The sequence below is a fragment of the Galeopterus variegatus genome, unplaced genomic scaffold (genome assembly GCF_000696425.1).
Source record: "Galeopterus variegatus unplaced genomic scaffold, G_variegatus-3.0.2 Scaffold1241, whole genome shotgun sequence".
Lineage (NCBI taxonomy): Eukaryota > Metazoa > Chordata > Mammalia > Dermoptera > Cynocephalidae > Galeopterus > Galeopterus variegatus.
In genome coordinates, this window is record NW_007727352.1 from 229,263 (window position 1) to 248,905 (window position 19,643).

Here is a 19,643-nt window from a genome sequence, read left to right on the forward strand (position 1 = left end):
TAATAAAGTAGGAGTGATATTATTATAGTTTTTAGAATATTATAGTTTTGCAGCCCCTAACAAATTTATGACAGTGATCATCACTGGCTTTTGACATCACAAACAGAGACACCCTGATAGTAAGTATGTACCACTGGCAGTTCACATCACTGTGAAAGTTTTGCCCCAAATCTGAATCCAATCCAGCCTCTCTAACTACCAATTTAAGAGAAACACAGGGGACAAAGGACCATGTTAAATCGTACCTTAAGGATGCAATCAGCAGAGTCCAGACAGTGGGAAACTACAGGTTAAATAACCCTATTTCTTCTACAAAAATAAATTTGTGAAGAAAAAAATTAGATGAAAATGGACTCTAGAGATTGAGACTTAAGGAACACATCAACCAGTTGCAGTGTGTGGACCATATTTAGATTTTGATTCAAATTGTAAAAGCAGAGCAAAACTTACACAACAATTGGGGGAAATAGCAACACCAACTAAATGCTTGTTGATATTAAAGAATAAGTTTCAATATTTTAGGCATAATGTATTAAACTTATGTTTTAAGTATGAATTTTTATCTTTTAGAGATACACACTGAAAAATTTACTGTAAAATTATATAAAGTCTGGGATTTGCTTCAAATTAACACGGATGAGAGTACACATGAAACAAGATTGGCCGTTAGTTGATAAGTGTTGGAGCTGGTGATGAGCACATAGGAGTTCATCATACTGTTCTCTCTATTTTTGTATGTATTTAAAATTTTTCTTCATAAAATGTTTAAATGATGTGATCACAAAGATGAGAAAAAAAGTATCAGAAATGATTAGGTAAATTTAAAAAGCAAATTGGCACATCTTAAATTTAAAATATATTTAGTTGTTTAAGTCAAAAACTCAGTGGATAGGTTAGATGGGTTAGACATAATTAAATAATTAGTGAGTTGCAGGCTTTTTTTTTTTTTCCTTTTTGTCTTTTTTCATGTCCGGCAACGGATCGCAACCCTCAGTGTCGCGCCCGTACCGGACCAGGACCGGCAATGGGATCGCAACCCTCGGTGTTGCTCCCGCACCTCGCTCAGCCAGTGAGCGGCCGGTCTGTATGTGGGATCCGAACCCTCGGCGGGAGCGCTGCCGCACTTCCCAAGCGGCGCACTATAGCAGTGCGCCACCGGGCCAGCCATAGATTATCTCTTCTTAAGTGATCTTTGGCTGTTTTATCTTTCAGGAAATGTATCTGTTTCACCTAAGTTGTTGAATTTACTGGCATAGTTTTTCATACTATTCCCTTATCATCCTTTTATTATCTGTAGGATCTACAGATAGTGCACCCTCTGTTAATCCTGACATTAGTACTCTGTATCTTGTCTCTTTTTTTCCTGATCAGACTGATTAGTGGTTTAACAATTTTACAGATCTTCTCAAAGGATCAGTTTTTGGGTCCATTGATTTTTCTCTATTTTTCTGTTTTCTCTTTCATTGATGTCTGCTCTTATCTTTAAAATTTCCTGTCTTCTGCTTGCTTAGGATGTAATTTGCTTTTCTCTTTTTTAGTTTCTTGATATGGAAGCTTACGTTGCAATGATCTCTTTCCTTTCTAGATGCTTAGTGCTAAAAATGTCCTCTAAGTTTATGACAAATTTGATTTGTCATATTTTCATTTTCATTCAGTTTAAAGTTCTTTATCATTTTTCTGATGTCTTCTTTGACCAGCTCCATATTGAGAAGTGTATTCTTTGGTTTTCAGCAATTTGGGTATTTTCCAGATATCTTTCTTTGATTGACATCTATCTTAATTCCATTATAGTAAGTGAACATACTTTGCATGATTTGAGTTCTTTTAAGTTTATTCTGACTTGTTCTGTGGTCTACAATATGACCTATCTTGGTAAATGTTTCATGTACGATAGAAAGCAATGACATCCTCTGCTGTTGTTAGGTAGAGTATTCTAGACCTGTCATGTAGGTTAAGTTGGTTTATAGCATTGTTCATGTCTTTATCTTTATTGATTTTTTTGTCTACTTCTATGAATTATTGAGAGTCATGCTGAAATATCCAACTGTAATTATGATTTTATGTCTTATTTTAGTTCCATCAGTTTTTGATTTGTGTATTTCGAAGTTCTTTTATTAGATGTAGAAATCAAGAAAGAGAGAACAAAAATAGAATGGAGAGCAACAATCCAAAAGTTGTTTCCTTGAAACAACTAGTAAAACAAACATTTGGAAAAATTAATTTTTTTAAAAAAGGCACAAATAAGCAATATCATGGAAAAGGAAGAAAGAAAACTATAGCTATACCCAATTAAGGAGATAAGAAAAGGATACAATTACAACTTTATGCCAATAAACTTGAAAACAGATAAAGTAGACAAATTCCTAGGAAAATATAATTTATTTAAATGATTTAAGAAGAAAAAGAAGTTGAAGGGTTTTATAACTCTCAAATAAATTATAGCAATAGGTTAAAAGAAAAAGATATTTTCACAAAGAATATACAACAAACTCTATTAACTTTTTAGGTGAATTCTACCAAACTTTGAGAAATTCTTCATTCCAATATAAACAGACTTCTGGACAATAGATAAAGGAACAACTTCCCAATTGATTTCCTTGAGACTAGTGTAACTTTAAAAACAAAATCACACATTATAAGAAGGAAAAATTATATGTGTGTGTGTATATATATTATTATACATAATTTTTAATTAAAGAGGGTTGATCTCACAAACACAGGTATTAAAACCAACATATTAACAGACTGAATCCAGCAGCATATTTCTTTTAAAAAACAGGTGCACTTTGACCACCAAATTAAAGAAGAGTAATTATGAAATCATTTCAGTAGATTGCATTTGATAACATTCAGTACCCATTTGTGATGTAAAACTAATGTAAGTTAAGAATAGACAGGAACTTCCTTAATCCAATTAAAAGAATCAATAAAATATCTACTTCACAGATGATTCATAATGGGGGAAATATTTTTTAAAAACCTTCGAAATCAGGAAAAAGAATGCAAACCATCAGCACTTCTTTTCAACCTTGTACTGAGAGTCCTAGCAAGTACAGTAAGTCAATAACAGCATAAATATTAGGAAAAAAACCCAAAATATTATTCGGAGGTAATGTGATTATCTACATAGTAAACCCAAAAGAATCTACAGACAAAGTTTTAGAAGTAGTAACATTTTTATCAAGGTGGCTGCCTGTAAAATCAATAAATTAAGTTGCATTTCTATATAACAGCAAAAAAAAAGGTATTTGTATTGTTACAAAAATGTTTCCAGTAATAAATCTAACAAAAAATTAGCAAGACCTGTGTGCAGAAAGTGATTAAACTTTATTGAAAGGTATTTTTAAAGACCTAAATAAACAGAGATATATAATGTTTATGGGTAAGAAGACACATCACAAACATGTCAGTTTTCTCCAGTTTGATTTAATGAGTCAATGCTATTATAATCAAAATATCAACAAGGTTTTTTTTTATGGTATTGAAAAGCAGATTTTTAAATTTATATGGAAGGGTAAGGAGTAAAGAATCGACATGGCACTCTTGAAAAAAAAGTTGTGAGAATTGCCTTTTATGAAAAATTATAAAACAAAATATGTTGTTAGCTCAAGGGTAAACAAAAGTATGCTGAAGACTAAGTAGAAAGCCCCGAAACTGAGTCTAATGTCAGAACTGTGATATGTTAAAAAGGTGACACTGAAGAGGAATGGGAAGAGGATGGACTATTTAGGAAACTGTGCTGGGGCAATTGCTTAGTTAACTTCAAATCCTTGCATCTTACACAAAAACTCAGTCCCACTTGAATTAAGGACCAAGTATTAAAAACAAAACTAAAAATTAGAGTAAAATGTGGGAGATGATCTTTCTGGCTGTGGAGTAGAGAGGGGTTTCTTAAAGAAGACACCAAAGCACTAACTGTAAAAGAAAATGTTAATAAGTTCAATTACATTAAAGTTAAAATTTTTTTTATTGAAGCGAGGTAAGCCAGAGACAAGAAATATGTTTTAAATATTTAACCTACACGAAGGATTAATATACAGAACATATAAATTGATGAGAAAGATAAGTAATAAAATAGAAAAATGCATAGGAGATATTAACAGTTCACAGAAAGAAGAAATAGAGGAATAGACACAAGAAACAGTTCTCAGTCTCACTAATAATCAGTAAATGCAAAATAAGACCACAGTAAAGATGCCATTTTACCCCCATTGCTAATAGCAAGTATTAGAAAGAATATGGATCAAGAGGTACTTTTAAACAATGCTGATGAGATTGTAAGTTGACACAACACCTTTGGGAAACAATCGGGCATTCTCTTGTTTTTTTTAAACATTTGCATGTGCTATGACCCCATAATTCCATTCCTAGGTATCTACTTTAGACTAGAGAAACTCTGCACATTTATTTGCAACAGAAAACATAAAAACAGGAAACTCAAATGCCCATCTGCAGAAAGTATATAAACACATTGTAGTATATTCACTTAATGGACATTTACTTGTGCCACAAGGAAACTGAATGACCTAAAGCTACACACAGCATGTATGAATCTTAGAAATATAGTATTGAGTAAAAACCCCAAGTCCCAGAAGACTTCATACAGCATACCATTTTTATAAAGTGCAGGGAGAAGTAAACTGATACTACATCATTGGGGTAAATACACATCTGTGCAAGTGATAGACTGTTTAAAAGGAGCAATCAAATAATAAAGACAAGAATAGTGTGTGCCTCTGGAAAAAAGGTAAGAGGATGGAATAGTGTGAGAACACATAGGTCGATGCAAGTTCATTCTTTGATGAGATGGTAGTTTCTGGGATATTCATTATTTTGTGCTTATCAGCATAAATATATATTTTGTATGATTATATATTTAATATATATTTATTATATAATTATATCCTTACTATATTATGTTATATATTATATATATTCATAATTATATAAATTTGTGTGTGTGTGTGTGTGTGTCAAAAATTGGCCTTAAAGAAAAATCATTTTATTTAAAAATAAAAGAATCCTTTTGGGAAGCCAGTCAGAAAGATCAAGTCACAAGGAGGAACAAATCAGGTTGACTTCAGATTTCGCTGCAGCAGCCTTGCATGCCAAGAGGCAGCAGAGAAATGCCAGTAAATTATTAAGGAAAGAATAAGCTGTGGTTTGATATCCAGCCAAGCTATCTTTTAGATATGAAGGCTACAGACAGAAAGTTTTGAATATATGTTCATTTGCTAGAGCCACCATAATGAACCACAGACTTGGTGGCTTAAAGAACGGAAATTTATTTTTCACAGTTCTGGAGGCTGGAAGTCCAAGGTCAAGGTGCTGGTGGGGTTGGTTTCCTCTGAGGCCTCTTTGGCTCTTGCCACCTCTTCACGTGGTTGTCCCTCTGTGCACATAGAACCTTACTGGTTCTTTGTATAAATGCAGTCATACTGGATTAGGACGCTATCCTAATGGCTTCATTGTAACTAAACCGCCTCTTTAAAGATCTCTAAATGCAGCTACATTCTGAGGTACTTGGGGTTGGAACTTAAAAATATGAATTTTGGGAGAACACAATTCAGCCGATAACAATGATCTCAAAAAATATCGTTCCTGTGAACCCTTCTTGAGGAAATTACTAGAAGATGAACTCCAGTCAACCAGGAGATCATTGAAGAAACCACACAAAAGTAATGTCAGTGACCACTGAATACTTTCAGCTATACAACCAATACTAAAACAAAGGTGGGGCATAGGGTGACAGAGCAGAATATAAATATTATATGTGCTGTCAATGTACAATTATAAAATTACCAAAAATTAGATTGGAAGAAAGAAGATGGGAAGCACAGTAAGTTTTCCAATTGCCTTTTCTGTAATGGCTGGGTATTAGAGACCATTAATCAAAAGTGGCAAATGAAAAAAAAAAAAAAAAGGGGCAAATGAAATAGAAAAATCCAAAATTAGATCCAAATTAAGTTCTGAAATTTTGTATATGGCAAAGGTAGCCATCTCACTAGGGAGAAAGATGAATTTTATTCATTAAATATTATTGGGACAACTTAGTAGCCATCTGAAAAAAAGTAAAGTTGGAGCCATATCTTTTACTTTACACCAGGTTAAATTTCAGATGGATCAAATTTTTAAATGTGAAAAATGAAACTACAAAAGTTTTTTGGGGAAAAAAACATGATAAAATTTCATGATAACCTTGGAGTAATGGAGGCCTAACTACAACTAAAATTCCACAGTTATCAGAGATAAATTAATAAACAGAACTCTGTAGAAATCAAAACCTCCTGCAACACACAAAGCACCCTAAGTCCAAAAGCAGACTTCAGACTGGGGAAACGAATGTGTCAATCACATCACAGGCAATGGACTGGTCTCCCTAATATATAAAGAGCTTTTTCCAATAGACAGGATAAAGACCAAATAGAAAAAATAACAAATATAGGAACAGATAAGAATTTTGAATGAACTAAAGTTTAGTTCCTTCAAAGAAAGTTCACAGAAAAATACAAAAGTCTGTCAGATACGAAAGGATGTTCAGCTCCTCTCATAAGAAGGGAAATACAGAGTAAAACCACATTTTTCACCCGTTGGATTGACAAAGGTCCAAGAGTTTAATAACAGACTCTGTGATGAGGCTGTAAGGAAACAGGATGCTCATATGTTTCTGGCAGAAGACTAAATGGTTGCAATGCTATGGAGGACAATGTGGCAATGTCCATCAAAATGATGTGTATATCCCCTTGACATAGCATGTCCACATCTGGAAATGCATCATACAAATGCAAAGTTACACCTATACAAGGTTCTTTTTGCAGGATTGTTTATAACAGTAAAAAATTGGGGGAGAGGGGAATATTCATTTTAAGGATCTAGTTAAATAAATAAATAAATAAATAATGGTACAATGAAATACTGTGCAACTATTAACAAAAGAATGAGGAGGCTTTCCATACACTGATGTAGAAAGATATCCAAGGTAAATTGGTTAGTGAAAAAAGCAAAGAGTGAATCAGGGTTACCTCTTCTATAAATAATAGGTTAAAGGGGGGATGGGAGCACAATTCTCTATTCATATTTGCTTGTACAAAATGAAGCATAAAGAAGTTCTAGAAGAACACATAAGAAACTAAAAATAGTGTGTACTTATATACAGTAGAGACAAGGATGGGAAGGAGACTTCACTGCATAACTGCATACTTCCTGGTTTTTGAAATGTGAATGAGTTGCTTATTCCAAAATTTAAATAAAAAAAGTATAGTTCTGCTATTTAGTAGTCAAGTAGACTTGAGCAAGATACTTAACCTCTCTGAATCGTAGTTTTCTCATTTATAAAAAGGCCATAATAGTAATAGGAAGCTCATAGGATTTTTCTAAGGATTAATAAGAGGACAGACATAAAGTGCTTAGCAGAGTGCCAGCACCTAGTGAGTACCAGTTAAATGGTCATGATGCATGTAACTGTGCTTAACCTTGGTACTACACTGGTGTGCTATTGAAGACATCAGCCTTAGCTAACCATTCCTTTGTAGAACCAGACGTCCTGGGTCCTCTCCAGCATGGCAGCCCTCTACTGGAGAGTGAAAGGCCAAGGCAAGAAGGCGATCGACTGCCTGCGCCAGGCTCTCCACTATGCTCCACACCAAATGAAGGTGAGTGGGACTCAGAAGGCCATTGGTCCTTTCCGTCCCTTGGGTCTTTCCATCCCAGGTGGTTTATTCTGAGGTTTCTAGTAGGCTTCCTCATGCTCAGCCAGTAAGCAAGTAGTGCAAGGACAGGATGGGGCTGGAGAACCTATGACCCAGCTTGTGCCACAGTTCCTGTGAGTTATCCCCACTAGTGAGCCTCTCTCCCCTGCCTTGCTGTTGGAACATGGGAAAAGGTCTTCAAGATCACTGTCAATATTACATTGTTTAGTACCCAATGTACACCAAATACATTGGCCTCCACAGGCCACCACCCGAGAAGTCATTCTGGGTTTAGCTTATCCTCAGGGGTCTGGAGGCCAGTTTACTTGTTTTGCATATACACGTGGCTGAGCTTGCTTCCATGCACAGAGACAGAAGCAAATTTCCATTCCTTCATATACACTGGCCAGTTCCTGGTCCTTGTCTGACTTCCCCATTTAGACACACACATAAAACACAAAAAAAATGTGTTAGCATCGGTCTTTTCCAAAAGGCCAGTTATTGTTATCTTGACTGAGAATGAACAGTTTTTTTACAGCACATTTGTATCCATGTGTGCTGAGTTTTGCATTAATCCATATCTCACTTCCAGCTTAGAGTTGACTTCTGGTCTAATTCTGGCTGGTAGAGTACCCAGAGGCCTTGTGCATGTGTGCGCCTGGTTTTCCTGCCCAGAATGTTTTCTGGCTTAGCTGCAGCAACATCTGCAGGCCCACCTTCTGTACTGCGTCCCTGGCTTCTGCAGGGATGTGCATACTGGGCCCATTGTGTGGATGGTGTGAAGGGCAGGAAACAGTCCTCTGAAGGAGGGTGAGGTGGGAGGTGGGGAGTCTGCCCCCTAGGTCCCATCGCCTCCTACCAGCTTCCCAGGCCAGCCAGGGCTGCCGTGGTGCTAGCTGCAAGTCCATCAGTGTTGACCCATTTTTCCATCTGGGTGCTCCAGAGTCCCACATTCCCTTCTTTCTTCAAGAGAGAAGAAACCTGGGTGTGCTTGGCCCCTGGGGCCTGGTGATGATGAGTTGTCCCCTCCCTCAGCTTTGTGTTTGGCTACATGTCGTGCTGACTTTGTTCTTGTTCTCATATCAGTATGCCCCTCCCTTGCACTTTTACTCCTGTCTCATTTCTGTTGTCACTTTTCCCCTGAACAGAATAAAGCCTCCCCAGGTCTGGTTGTGTGGGCTAGGCAGAAACCATACAAACATACACAAAAAAGGGGAATGGGAATGGTTGTGTTCCAGTAAAACGTTACAAAAATAAGCAGCAGGCTGGATATGGCCTGTGGGCCAACATTTGCCGACCCCTGCTCTGGATGATCCAACTGTCCTTGTCGAGGATACTTTGGCTGTTTGACTCCAGGTGTGGTCTGTGGACAGGTATTTATCAGTCCATGGGCTTTTTATTACCAACCTGCAACAAGACAAAGAGCTTGCAGCAGCATAAGCCAACTATGTCACTCAGCAGTTTGTTTACTTCTGCAGACATTTTTGTTTTGTTTGTTTTTTGAGGCAAGACTTGGTCAATGAAAGAAGTAATTGATTTGTGTTCTAGTGCGAGCTGTTATCTATCACAGACCAGTAGCAAACAGCAGACAAGCACTTTGAGTTACACAACTCTGTCATTTACCAGGACATGCCGACTGCATTCTTTGTGATTACAAAAACCAACAATGAAAGCTTAAAACCGAGTACTGCCTGCTCACCATTTTTCTTCCTTCTCCCAGGATGTGCCCCTGATTAGCCTGGCCAACATCTTGCACAATGCCAAGCTCTGGAATGATGCCGTCATAGTAGCCACCATGGCAGTAGAGATCGCACCACATTTTGCTGTGAACCACTTCACACTGGGCAACGTCTACGTGGCAATGGTGAGACTGGGGGTGTGAACAGAACATGCCAACTCTGCTGCGGCACAGTGGCACATCTCTGATGTCAAATCTTCTTTGAATATGTCATTGTTGTCCAGTTTCCTATAAGTTTTATGTCTAAAATTGCTAGCTCTACCAACAGTATATTTTATGGATAAGTGTTTAAAAGGTTTTTTTAAAAAATAATACGTGAAATTAATCTGGATATTTACAACTATGTAGTTCCTCACCATGAGTTCAACACTAATAGTAGAGTCATTTTTATCCTGGCCGGTTAGCTCAGTTGGTTAGAACACAGCCTTATAACAAGAAGCTCATGGGCTCGGATCCCCATACCGGCCAGTTGCCAAAAATAAAAAAAAGATTTACCTACAATTTTCTGGAGACATCACCTATTCCAGAAAACCTCACCTAAACACTCCACGCAGACATGCACACACACATGCGCTCTTGCTTACAGGTTGGGCTAAGTACCAGTCACTACATTCATGACGCCCTGTGCATATTTCTCTTGCCATATTTTCACCTTGGATTATAATTTTTTATTTGCTTTTCTCTCCCTCTGGACTATGAGCTCCTTAGAGACAAGACTCCTCTTCATCTCCCTATTCCCAGCACCTCACCGTGTTTGGCACATCGTAGGGGCTCATCAAATAGTCAATGAATGATGAAACTCCACTAGTTTCATGGCATGCCATTTCTAGAGACGATGGCAAAGCCACCATCCAGATTCCTCATTCTGATCAGAAACAGGGACCAATTCAGAACTTACAATCCCAGGGGTCTCCCCAGAAGCTGCCATAAGTGAATTTAACATGAGAATCGTGTCATCCACTTTCATGTAAAGCGTAGTGTCTCGCATGGGGCTGTCCCCAGGATATTCTCAGTAACAGTTAATAGAATGAGCAGCTCTGGGCTATAAGCTTTAGGTATCATTTTTGACTTCAGAGGCTGGAAGTATAATTTGGCCATGTAGGTATTGCTGAATGTGCAGATATTCCTCTCTGCTTCTTAAAGTGAAGGATCTATTTTCGTCCTCAGTAAATGTGAAATTTGCTATTATGAATGAGGAATTCTGTCTCTCATTTGGCTGGAAGGAATCATTTAACCAGTTGGTCTGGGCTCTTCTCTGAGACTATTAGCCTAAGTAAAAAAAATTAACACCTTTAGTATGGCAGTGATCGTTTCCAAGCCCAGTTGGTATTTTTAAATGCTAGGGAAAATAAAAAACTGTGCAAAATTTACAAGTCTAATTGAGATACCTGACTTTACTTCCATCCTCCCAGCTACAGCAGAAAATTTAGGCAGGTGCATAATGAGTTCTTGCCAAGCATGGTTCTAGAGGTTTCTGTGAAGATTCAGTGGAAGAATTTTGTACGGCACCTAGCACAGTGCCTGGCACATTTAGGTACTCAGTGATATTAGTTCTTACCTACTACAGCCACTGTTATTCCCACTGCTGAGTCTGACCTTCGTAAAAGCTGCTCTGCCCCTTTGCCTTTGGTTCTTGGGCTCTGCTATGGTTTTCTTTGTGATGTACCTGGAGGATGGAGGCAGCTGTTTACTTCCAGACCTCAGAGTTTTCTGCGGAGATGTAGATCCATTGAAAAAATACTGCAGGGCTGTCATTAGCACAGAGGTGCTTTTTGAGAAAAAAGAGGTCGCAGTGTGTATTTAGTCTGGTAGTGCCATCCCTCTCACATTTGTCCCTTTTCCCTCACAGGAAGAGTTCGAAAAAGCACTGGTGTGGTATGAATCAACACTGAAGCTGCAGCCCGAGTTTGTGCCAGCCAAGAACCGAATTCAGACCATCCAGTGCCACTTAATGCTGAAGAAGGGACGGCGCTCTCCTTAGTGCACTCCTGCTTTCTCTTTCTCTTTCCTCATGCTCTTAAAAAAAGAATAAGAAAAGAAACCAATCATTGTCAGTATCTACTTTTAATGAGGTGTGTGAGAATAAGACTTGTAACAGGACTTTTACACATGTGGGACTCGGTTTGTTTTTGTTTTTAAGTTCCTTCTTTCCCCCAACCAACCTCAGAAGAGGCATCTTTAGAAACAAATTTCTTAAAAGGAAAATGCAGCTTAATGATATTGTGTAAATACTGAGCCAAGACATTTCTGGAGCTGTGCTCTGTCTCCAAAACCTTGATGCCTTTAGGGCTTTTCTCAGTGGTCCAGCCCGCCTCCTCTGAGGGAAGACAAAACCACATTGCACATTCTCTGCTTCCTGTCATAGCCTCTGTTGTCGGTGGAAATGCAAAAGCCCATCAGGTGCCAGTCAATGAGGAGCAGTGTCCTGCGCCCCTGCATTAGGTCTCCCTGCTGTCCCCAGTCTTGTCCGTTTCATGCTGCTGTGTTACAGACTCTCAGAGGTAGTGTGCAAGCGAGGAAGGGGGAAATGATTTTTTAAAACAAAGTATTTTCAACAACTAAAACTCTTAGGATCACCTGATCTTTGTAATGTTATTTATGTTGGGGAGGGAGGGGGGCTGAGAAGGGGAAATCAGCAGCGTGCACCATCTTTATCATCTTACTTTAATTACAAATCACAAGGAAACCAATACGTTGAAATCCTATATAACAGGTTTATATATATAGAATATGTATATTTGAAGCCCTCTACAGACTGAGTCTGTGTTCTACTAATTCTTTGTTCACCGTGTTACCCATCTTGGAGTAAGGTGTGCGTAGCTGCTCCCTCTCTCCAAAGCCTTCAGACTGAGCTCAGGAGAGAGTAACGAGCCAAGATTGAGTGTTTCCATATGATGCTTTTTACCTTTGGTCCCAGGAGAATCAGAAACTACAACATTTTGAGACCTTCAAGGGCACATACTGAGAACAAAAATAAAAGTCGTTTATGAGCAAAATAGGTCTGTAGTGTGGTTTTTCTTTAGAACCAGGCTAATTTGGACAGCTCTGAAGCCTAACCGTAACTCTGGATCTGATCTTTGCCATTCCTAGGTTGTCTTTGTGTATCTCTCTTTCCACAACAGCAAGGTGAGTGGGAAAACAATTCATCAGTAGAATTTATGGTTGATGAACTTATTAGCATGATACATTTAACCAGGAAAGACGCACAGCCAGCAGATGTTCAGAGTTGGGTATATAATTGACCTTCCCAGAAAAGGAAGAATAAGCCATCAAGTTACACTCCCTTAGTTGAGCAGAGATCCTCAAGTTCATCCGAGTAAGCTTCATGAAGAGCCTTGGGGAGAGTCATACTAATATTAGGTTAAGCATTCTGAGACAGGATTCCCTGGAAGACGGCATTTCTTAGACTTTCCTGGAACATTACCATACCCAATCGTCTCAAATATTGGCTCACTGAACTTGGAGCATTTGGTTCTAGTACAGACTATGTAATTTCTTAGAGGCAGGTGAGCAATCAGACATGCCTGTGAACTCTGTCCTTTATGCAGCTAGATCCGACTAAGTCCAAACAGTTTTATCAGGGGCATATTGAGAACAGCAAATTCATTTGTTAGTGAATAAAGTGAGCCTTTATTCTCTAAGGGGATCTTCGTAAATTAACCATTGTGTCTAAATGTAGTTCTCTGTTTCTCCACCTTGCCACAATTTGGTGTTTAGTTTTTTCTGAAACCTTCAACAGTTGCTTGGTGGGTTTTTAAGATTTACATACAGTGAAACTCACTCTTTGATGTCCAATTCTGTAATAGATCTGTATAAATAGTTTTGATAAGTGCATAGAATCGTGCAGCCACCACAGTAAGAAACAAAACTTACATCACCCCCAAAAGATTCCCTCCTGCTGCCCCTTTGTAGTCAAACCTCCTCTACCCTCGACCCTTGGGAACCACTGGTCTGCTCTCCATCCCCACAGTTTTTCCTCTTCCATAATGTCACGTAAATGAATTACACAGTATATAGCCTTTTGAGTCTGGCTTCTTTTATTTAACATAATACACTTAAGAACCACCAAGTGTAGTTTATTACTTTTTATTGCTGAGTAGTATTCCATCATTTGTTTGCCTGCTGAAGGACACTGGGGTGTTTCCAGCTTTCGAAGATTATGGATAAAGCTGCAACGAATATTTATATATTCCTTTTGAAAGCAGGAATGGTCAGCCAAAACTGAATGGAGGCAGCTTCAAGTTGGTTTTATACAGGACTATGGGGTAGGGACAAGTGGAAATCTGTTTCTCTGGAAGGAAGGGGAAAGACCTTGGCTCTTCTTTGAAATGATTGGAAATTGCTTCCACAGCATTGTTCACAGGCTCATTTCAGGTGCTGCTTCAAATCAGGCACGGTGGGATGCTGCGCTGCGTGGCTGGTTGACAGACCATGAGTGTGGACCTCCTCCGGGCCTGGTGAGATGAGAGCCCAGTGACGATGCAGAGGCTGGTGGGTGGGGACAGACACCAGCAGGCCAGAACAGTGGTCTTTCTCTCTCTGCCTTGCAGCTTCCATTCCAGAACTCTATGGGGCCTATCCACTAAGTAGCTCAAAGGTCTGACTTGCACTAGAGTAAGACACTGGTTCCAACCTGCTGGGAGTGGATCTTGGAGCCCAGCTCTCCAGTGTAAGGGGCAGCTGTTAGTGTCCCTTCTGTTCCATGTACACAGGGGCCTGAGCATTTCCGGGGCAGAGCCCCCCAGAACTTTGGCCTCATGACAGGCCCACTCCTGTAGCAACTCCTTTGCACTGGGGCTGTTCCTCCTTCAGAGAGCCCCAGAATTGGTTCAACAAACCTGGATGCGGACCTTAGTCCTGCCTCTTGCTAGCAAGGTGATCGTAAGCAAGTCGTTTAGCTCTGAGCTGCATTTCTCACTGGAAGAAAATAAGAATAAGAACTACTACTCTTTATAGGGAATTGCTGTGAGAATTAGAGGAGATAAAAAATATGAAGCAGTTAGCACAGTACAAGTGCCCAGTAAGGGGTAACTATTGTTACTGGCACCACGTTGTAGAAACTGGTATTTTAAAGAATTTTTGAATGATTTTTAAATAAGACCCCTCCCTGGCATATTCTCTGGTCAGGCCGGCCTCACTGTCCTGATTTCCAAAGCTTTTGCTTAGTCTGTTCCCCATCAGATATGGCGTCTTCCTTCCTCTCTGATTTCTACCCGCCTTCTAGGCCTCTTTTTCATGAGCTTTTCCTGATAACTCCAGAAAACACTGATCTGCATCTTTTGTGATAATTAAAACTGCTTCAATTCATTGAGCCGAGCAGGAGGCTGTGTGCAGTCATCAACATCTCAGATTTATTGAGCTCTTACTATATTCCAAGATTGTTCTAAGAGTTTTATGTGGGATAAATTCACTTAAGCCTTGTTTCAACCCAATAGTGTAGGTACTGTTGTTATCCCAATTTTTAGAATGAGAAATCGGAGACCAAGATTAAGTAACTTGCTCAAGACCATAGTTAGGAAGTGCTGGAGTCAAGGTCTGAGCCCAGGCAGTCTAATCCTAAGGCTGGCCCTCCTAACCACCATGTCATACATTCATGATCTCTTTTAGTCCTCACAACTACAAAATAGGTAGACAATAATATCTCTATTTTACAGATGAGAAAAATGAGGCTCTGAGGTGAAGTAACTGGCCCACACTCAACACAGTTAGCATGTGATAAAGTTCAGATTCAAACCAGGCTCCGATTTGCCTAACACCAAATTAGTGCCCGTAACTGCTTTACTATCCTGCCTCCACATATAAATCACCTCTAGTAATTTCATTCTTAACTGTTCCTTATTTGCTTTCAGGTGTGTTGATCTTATCTCTCCCATGTGTGTTCATATGTCACATGTCTGTTCTTAGCACTGAATACAGCAACTTGTATGTAGTAAATATTCAATAAATGTTAAATGATTGACAAGCCATGCAATTTGTATGTTCCTCTGCTTCCTGCTCATGGCATTCTGAGGGCTTTCCACCCACTTCTCACAATTGTTTAGGAAACCAATTGCAAGGAAGTAAAATATCTTGCTTCTCTGCAGTGGAACTTGGGGGGTAAAAAAAAAGATCCATCCTTCTGTCTCAGGCCCTTGCTCTCAATCTGGCTAGGAGAAGAAAGGGCCTAGCCACCTGTGAACCTCACAGGGCCTATTCTAACCTCCACTGCCTGAGGCTCTGGCACTACTGACTGGAGAGAAGGTAGAACCACTGTGGTGTGGCCAGCTTCATGGGGATCTGCCCCATTTCCTGGGCCTCCAGTGACTACACCCTGACATCCGTGCCAGCTGTCATCTCCCAGGCAGTGGTTGAGCCAGCAGCAGGGAAGACTGGTTTCTAAGTTCAGCTTTCGTGGTTATTCTAATGGTCAGACAGGCATGCCTAGATCAAATCCTATGTTTTCCCTTTCTGTGAAGTTGCAAACAGGCAATTCTTACTCTTGCTACAAACAGATTTAACTTGGCACTTACTGATGTCCAACACTTAATAAGACATTAGACATGGTCTCTGCCCTAAAAGTGTCACAACACAATGAGACTGTGACTCTTTCCTTTCTGTTAAGAGTTTTGTTCCACTTCTGGACCCTAATCCAAAAGCTTGATTGCTTAGGACAATGATTCCTGGCCTGAAAGGTGGGGAGCTTGTCCCAAAACACCACTTAATAGAAACACCTGAGGAAATTTTTCTTTATGTTTTTCACTTTGGTTGATTTCTTCCATTCTGTCTTTTAATTCACTATCTCTTTCTTCATCTGTGTCTAGTATACTGTTTAACCCACTCATTGAGATTTATTTCAGTTATGACATTTTTCACTTGTAGGATTTCTATCTCATTCTTTTTCATTACGTTTCACGATCTCTCCTTGTTTTATGGACCCTAATCTTTCGTTTAACTAGTTAAACATTTTCAGCATACTTACTTCTCAAATTGGTCTATTATTTCTTGTTCATCAGAAATAATTCTTGTCTTTGTTGAATGGGTGGATTGTCTGATCCCCTAAAACTGTAACACACCCAGTTCTCAGTTTTTAGATTGCTATTTTTCTCTATATTCTTTCATGTCCTTAGTGGTCTCGCCCAGTCAGTCACGTGATTTCACACACTATCTCCATGCTGTGACCTCCAAATTTATATATCCAGCATAGACATCCTCTATTAACTCTAAACTCATTTAGCCAACTGTCTCCTCAGTATATTTATGTGGTTTGTACACAACTGAATTCCTTATCTTCCCCCCCAAATTTTTGTCTAACTTTGGTTTTCCCATCTGAATTAATTGCAACTCCCTCCATCCAATTATTCAGGTCAAAAAATTCTAAAGTAACCCTCGACTCCTGTTAAAACATGTCAGATCATGTCATTCCTCTGCTTAAAACCAGTGACTTGCAATAACATGTTTTTATATATGTTAAAAAAGAAAAAACTAAAAAGAAAACAAAAACTCTACAATCTGTCTTAGTTTTATCGCCTCTTGCTCTTTCTCTCTTGCTTACTCCTCTCCAGCCATACTGATCCCTCTTTGCTGTGTTTTGAAACTTCCAGTCATGCTTCTGCCTCCGGGCGTCTGCATTTGCTGTTCCTTTGGCCCCAAATATCCCTTTGGCTTACCTTCTCACCACCTTCTTTGTGAGGCTTCCCTGATCATGATACTTTAAATTGTGACGTCCTCCTCTGCTGAACTTCTCTCCATAGCTCTTATCATTACTGAGTTACTATGTGTGTTATTTATTGTCTGTCATCTCTTACCAGGACCTAAGCTCAAGAATGCAAAATTTATACTCGTTTTGTACCTTGATGTATCTCCAGCCCCTGGCACATAGTAGGTGTCCAGAGAAAACTGCTGAATGAATGAACGGAGGAACGAATGAGTGGTGCTGGAGTTCCTCATATACTTTATATATTTTTTGTCCTTATTCGGCAAGAGTTAATGCCTGAGGTAATTCCACAAATTGTGCGGAGTTGAAGACACTTCCTCATGGGGAAATTTTTGAGGTTGTCTCTGCTGAATTCCCTACAAAGCCAAACACATTTTCACATTAGTTTCTTGGCATAGGGTTTCCACATTGTATGGAGAGTGTGAATCAAAACTCTACCACCTCACTGGAAAGAGGCTCAGGGTTCTGATATGTTTACCTGATGGACAGGGACTTTCTGATCTTTGAGGGTTTCCACATTGTATGGAGAGTGTGAATCAAAACTCTACCACCTGACTGGAAAGAGGCTCAGGGTTCTGATATGTTTACCTGATGGACAGGGACTTTCTGATCTTTGTCCTGTCCCTAGATCCTGGCCTCACACAGAGTTCATTTCATCTCTCAGTTGTCCATGAAGCCTAACGCCTATACCCCATGGGGCCTAAGACCACAGCTCCTCAGGCCTACAGCAATTCTCAGGCCCTGTGGTCTGTGCAGCAGCAGTTCCCATTACACCGCTGGCACCTAGTAATTCCTCTTTCTTGATTCTGAGTTAGTCCTATATTTTTAAAATATTGGATCCTGCTTTAGTACATGTCAGAGTGGGAGGTGGGGGATTCCAGTGTGTGCGCCATATGCCATAGTGACTGGAAGTTTGGAGAGGCCAGTTCTACAGTACACATGACCTTTCCCCTGAAATCCAGAATCTTCCCCTGTGGGGGCATGAACCCCTGTTTGAAAAGCCTTGCTACTGATAGACATGAATTATATCCATTATGAGGACTGAAATAGAAAAAGTTATTCAGATGCACTGGCTCATGAGCGGAACACTGTTTTGACTGAAGTTCACTGCCTCTAGAGTTAGGCCAAGCCCCCTAAGCCCAAAATCTCTTCACAGAAAGCCTAAAATGCCCAAAATGCCTGTCACAGAAAGCCTAGCTTCTCTGAAAATGTCTAGCTCCTTTAGGGAGGTACCTTTAATTATTTGAAAATGAGCCTTGTATTAGTCAAGGTTCTGCAGAGAAACAGAACCAAAAGGAGAGAAAATGGTCTTCAAAAAGTTCATGGAAAGGGGGGATTATAAAAAGCTACGCCTGGATTGCAAAATTTGTTTGCACCAAAATAAATTCGTGCGAAACAGAACCAAAAGGAGAGAAAATGGTCTTCAAAAAGTTCATGGAAAAGGGGGATTATAAAAAGCTACGCCTGGATTGCAAAATTTGTTTGCACCAAAATAAATTCGTGCTAACTTGCTATTACAAGTTTGCTATTACTAGACATCAGTTTGAAAAGAGCCCCTATCAGAGCAACGTGAATTCTGCTAAATTTGAAGCAAGAACAAACATCAAATTGACGGTGAAGCTTGAGTGGAACAATGATGAGATCATTGATGCTTTATGAAAAGTTTATGGGGACAATGACCCAAAAAAACAGCAATTAACAAATGGATAGCTCATTTTAAGACGGGACAAGACAATGTTGAAGATGAAGACTGCAGCAGCAGACCATCCACATCAATTTGAGAGAAAAAAATTAATCTTGTTGGTGCCCTAATTGGAGAGGACCAGCAATTAACAGCAGAAATAATAGCCAGCACCATAGACTTCCCAATTGGTTCAGCTTACACAATTCTGACTGAAAAACCAAAGTTGAGCAAACTTTCTGCTCGATGGGTGCCAAACTGTTGTGCCAGATCCGCTGCAGACAAGAGCAGAGCTTTCAATGGAAACTGCAAATGAGGGGGATCCAGACCCTGAAGCATTTTTTTGGAAGAACTGTACCAGGAGATGAAACATGGCTTTACCAACACGATCCTGAAGACAAAGCACAATCAAACCATGGCTACCAGAGGTGGAAGTGTCCAGTCAAAGCAAAAGCAAGAACACTCAAGAGCAAAGGGCAGGGCAACAGTTTTTTGGGATGCTCAGGGCATTTTGTTTGTCGACTGTCTGGAGGGCCAAAGAATGATAACATCTGCTTATTTTGAGAGTATATGAGAAAGTTAGCCAAACTAGTAGAAAAACACCCAGGAAAGCTTCACCAAAGAGTCCTTCTCCACCATGACAGTGCTCCTGCTCATTCCTCTCATCAAACTAGGGCAATTTTGCAAGTATTTCGATGGGAAATCACTGGACATCCATCTGACAGCCCTGATTTAGCTCCTTCTGACTTCTTTTTGTTTCCCAACCTTAAAAAAATCTTTGCGGGCCGGCCCGGTGGCGCACTGCGCTAGTGCGCCGCTTGGGAAGTGCGGCAGCGCTCCCGC

General features: G+C 39.6%; 1 protein-coding gene across 2 annotated transcripts in view; it reads left to right on the forward strand.

The window, feature by feature from the left end:
* TTC17 (tetratricopeptide repeat domain 17) overlaps window positions 1-12,422 on the forward strand; it is a 131,373-nt gene extending 118,951 nt beyond the window's left edge. For both annotated transcript variants that reach the window (XM_008575809.1, XM_008575808.1), the window contains 3 exons: window positions 7,533-7,652; window positions 9,409-9,552; window positions 11,276-12,422. In XM_008575809.1, the coding sequence (XP_008574031.1) occupies window positions 7,533-7,652; window positions 9,409-9,552; window positions 11,276-11,407 (396 nt within the window). In that variant the 3' untranslated portion in view covers window positions 11,408-12,422. The remainder of the gene's footprint in view (window positions 1-7,532; window positions 7,653-9,408; window positions 9,553-11,275) is intronic.
* Window positions 12,423-19,643: the final 7,221 nt, after the last annotated feature.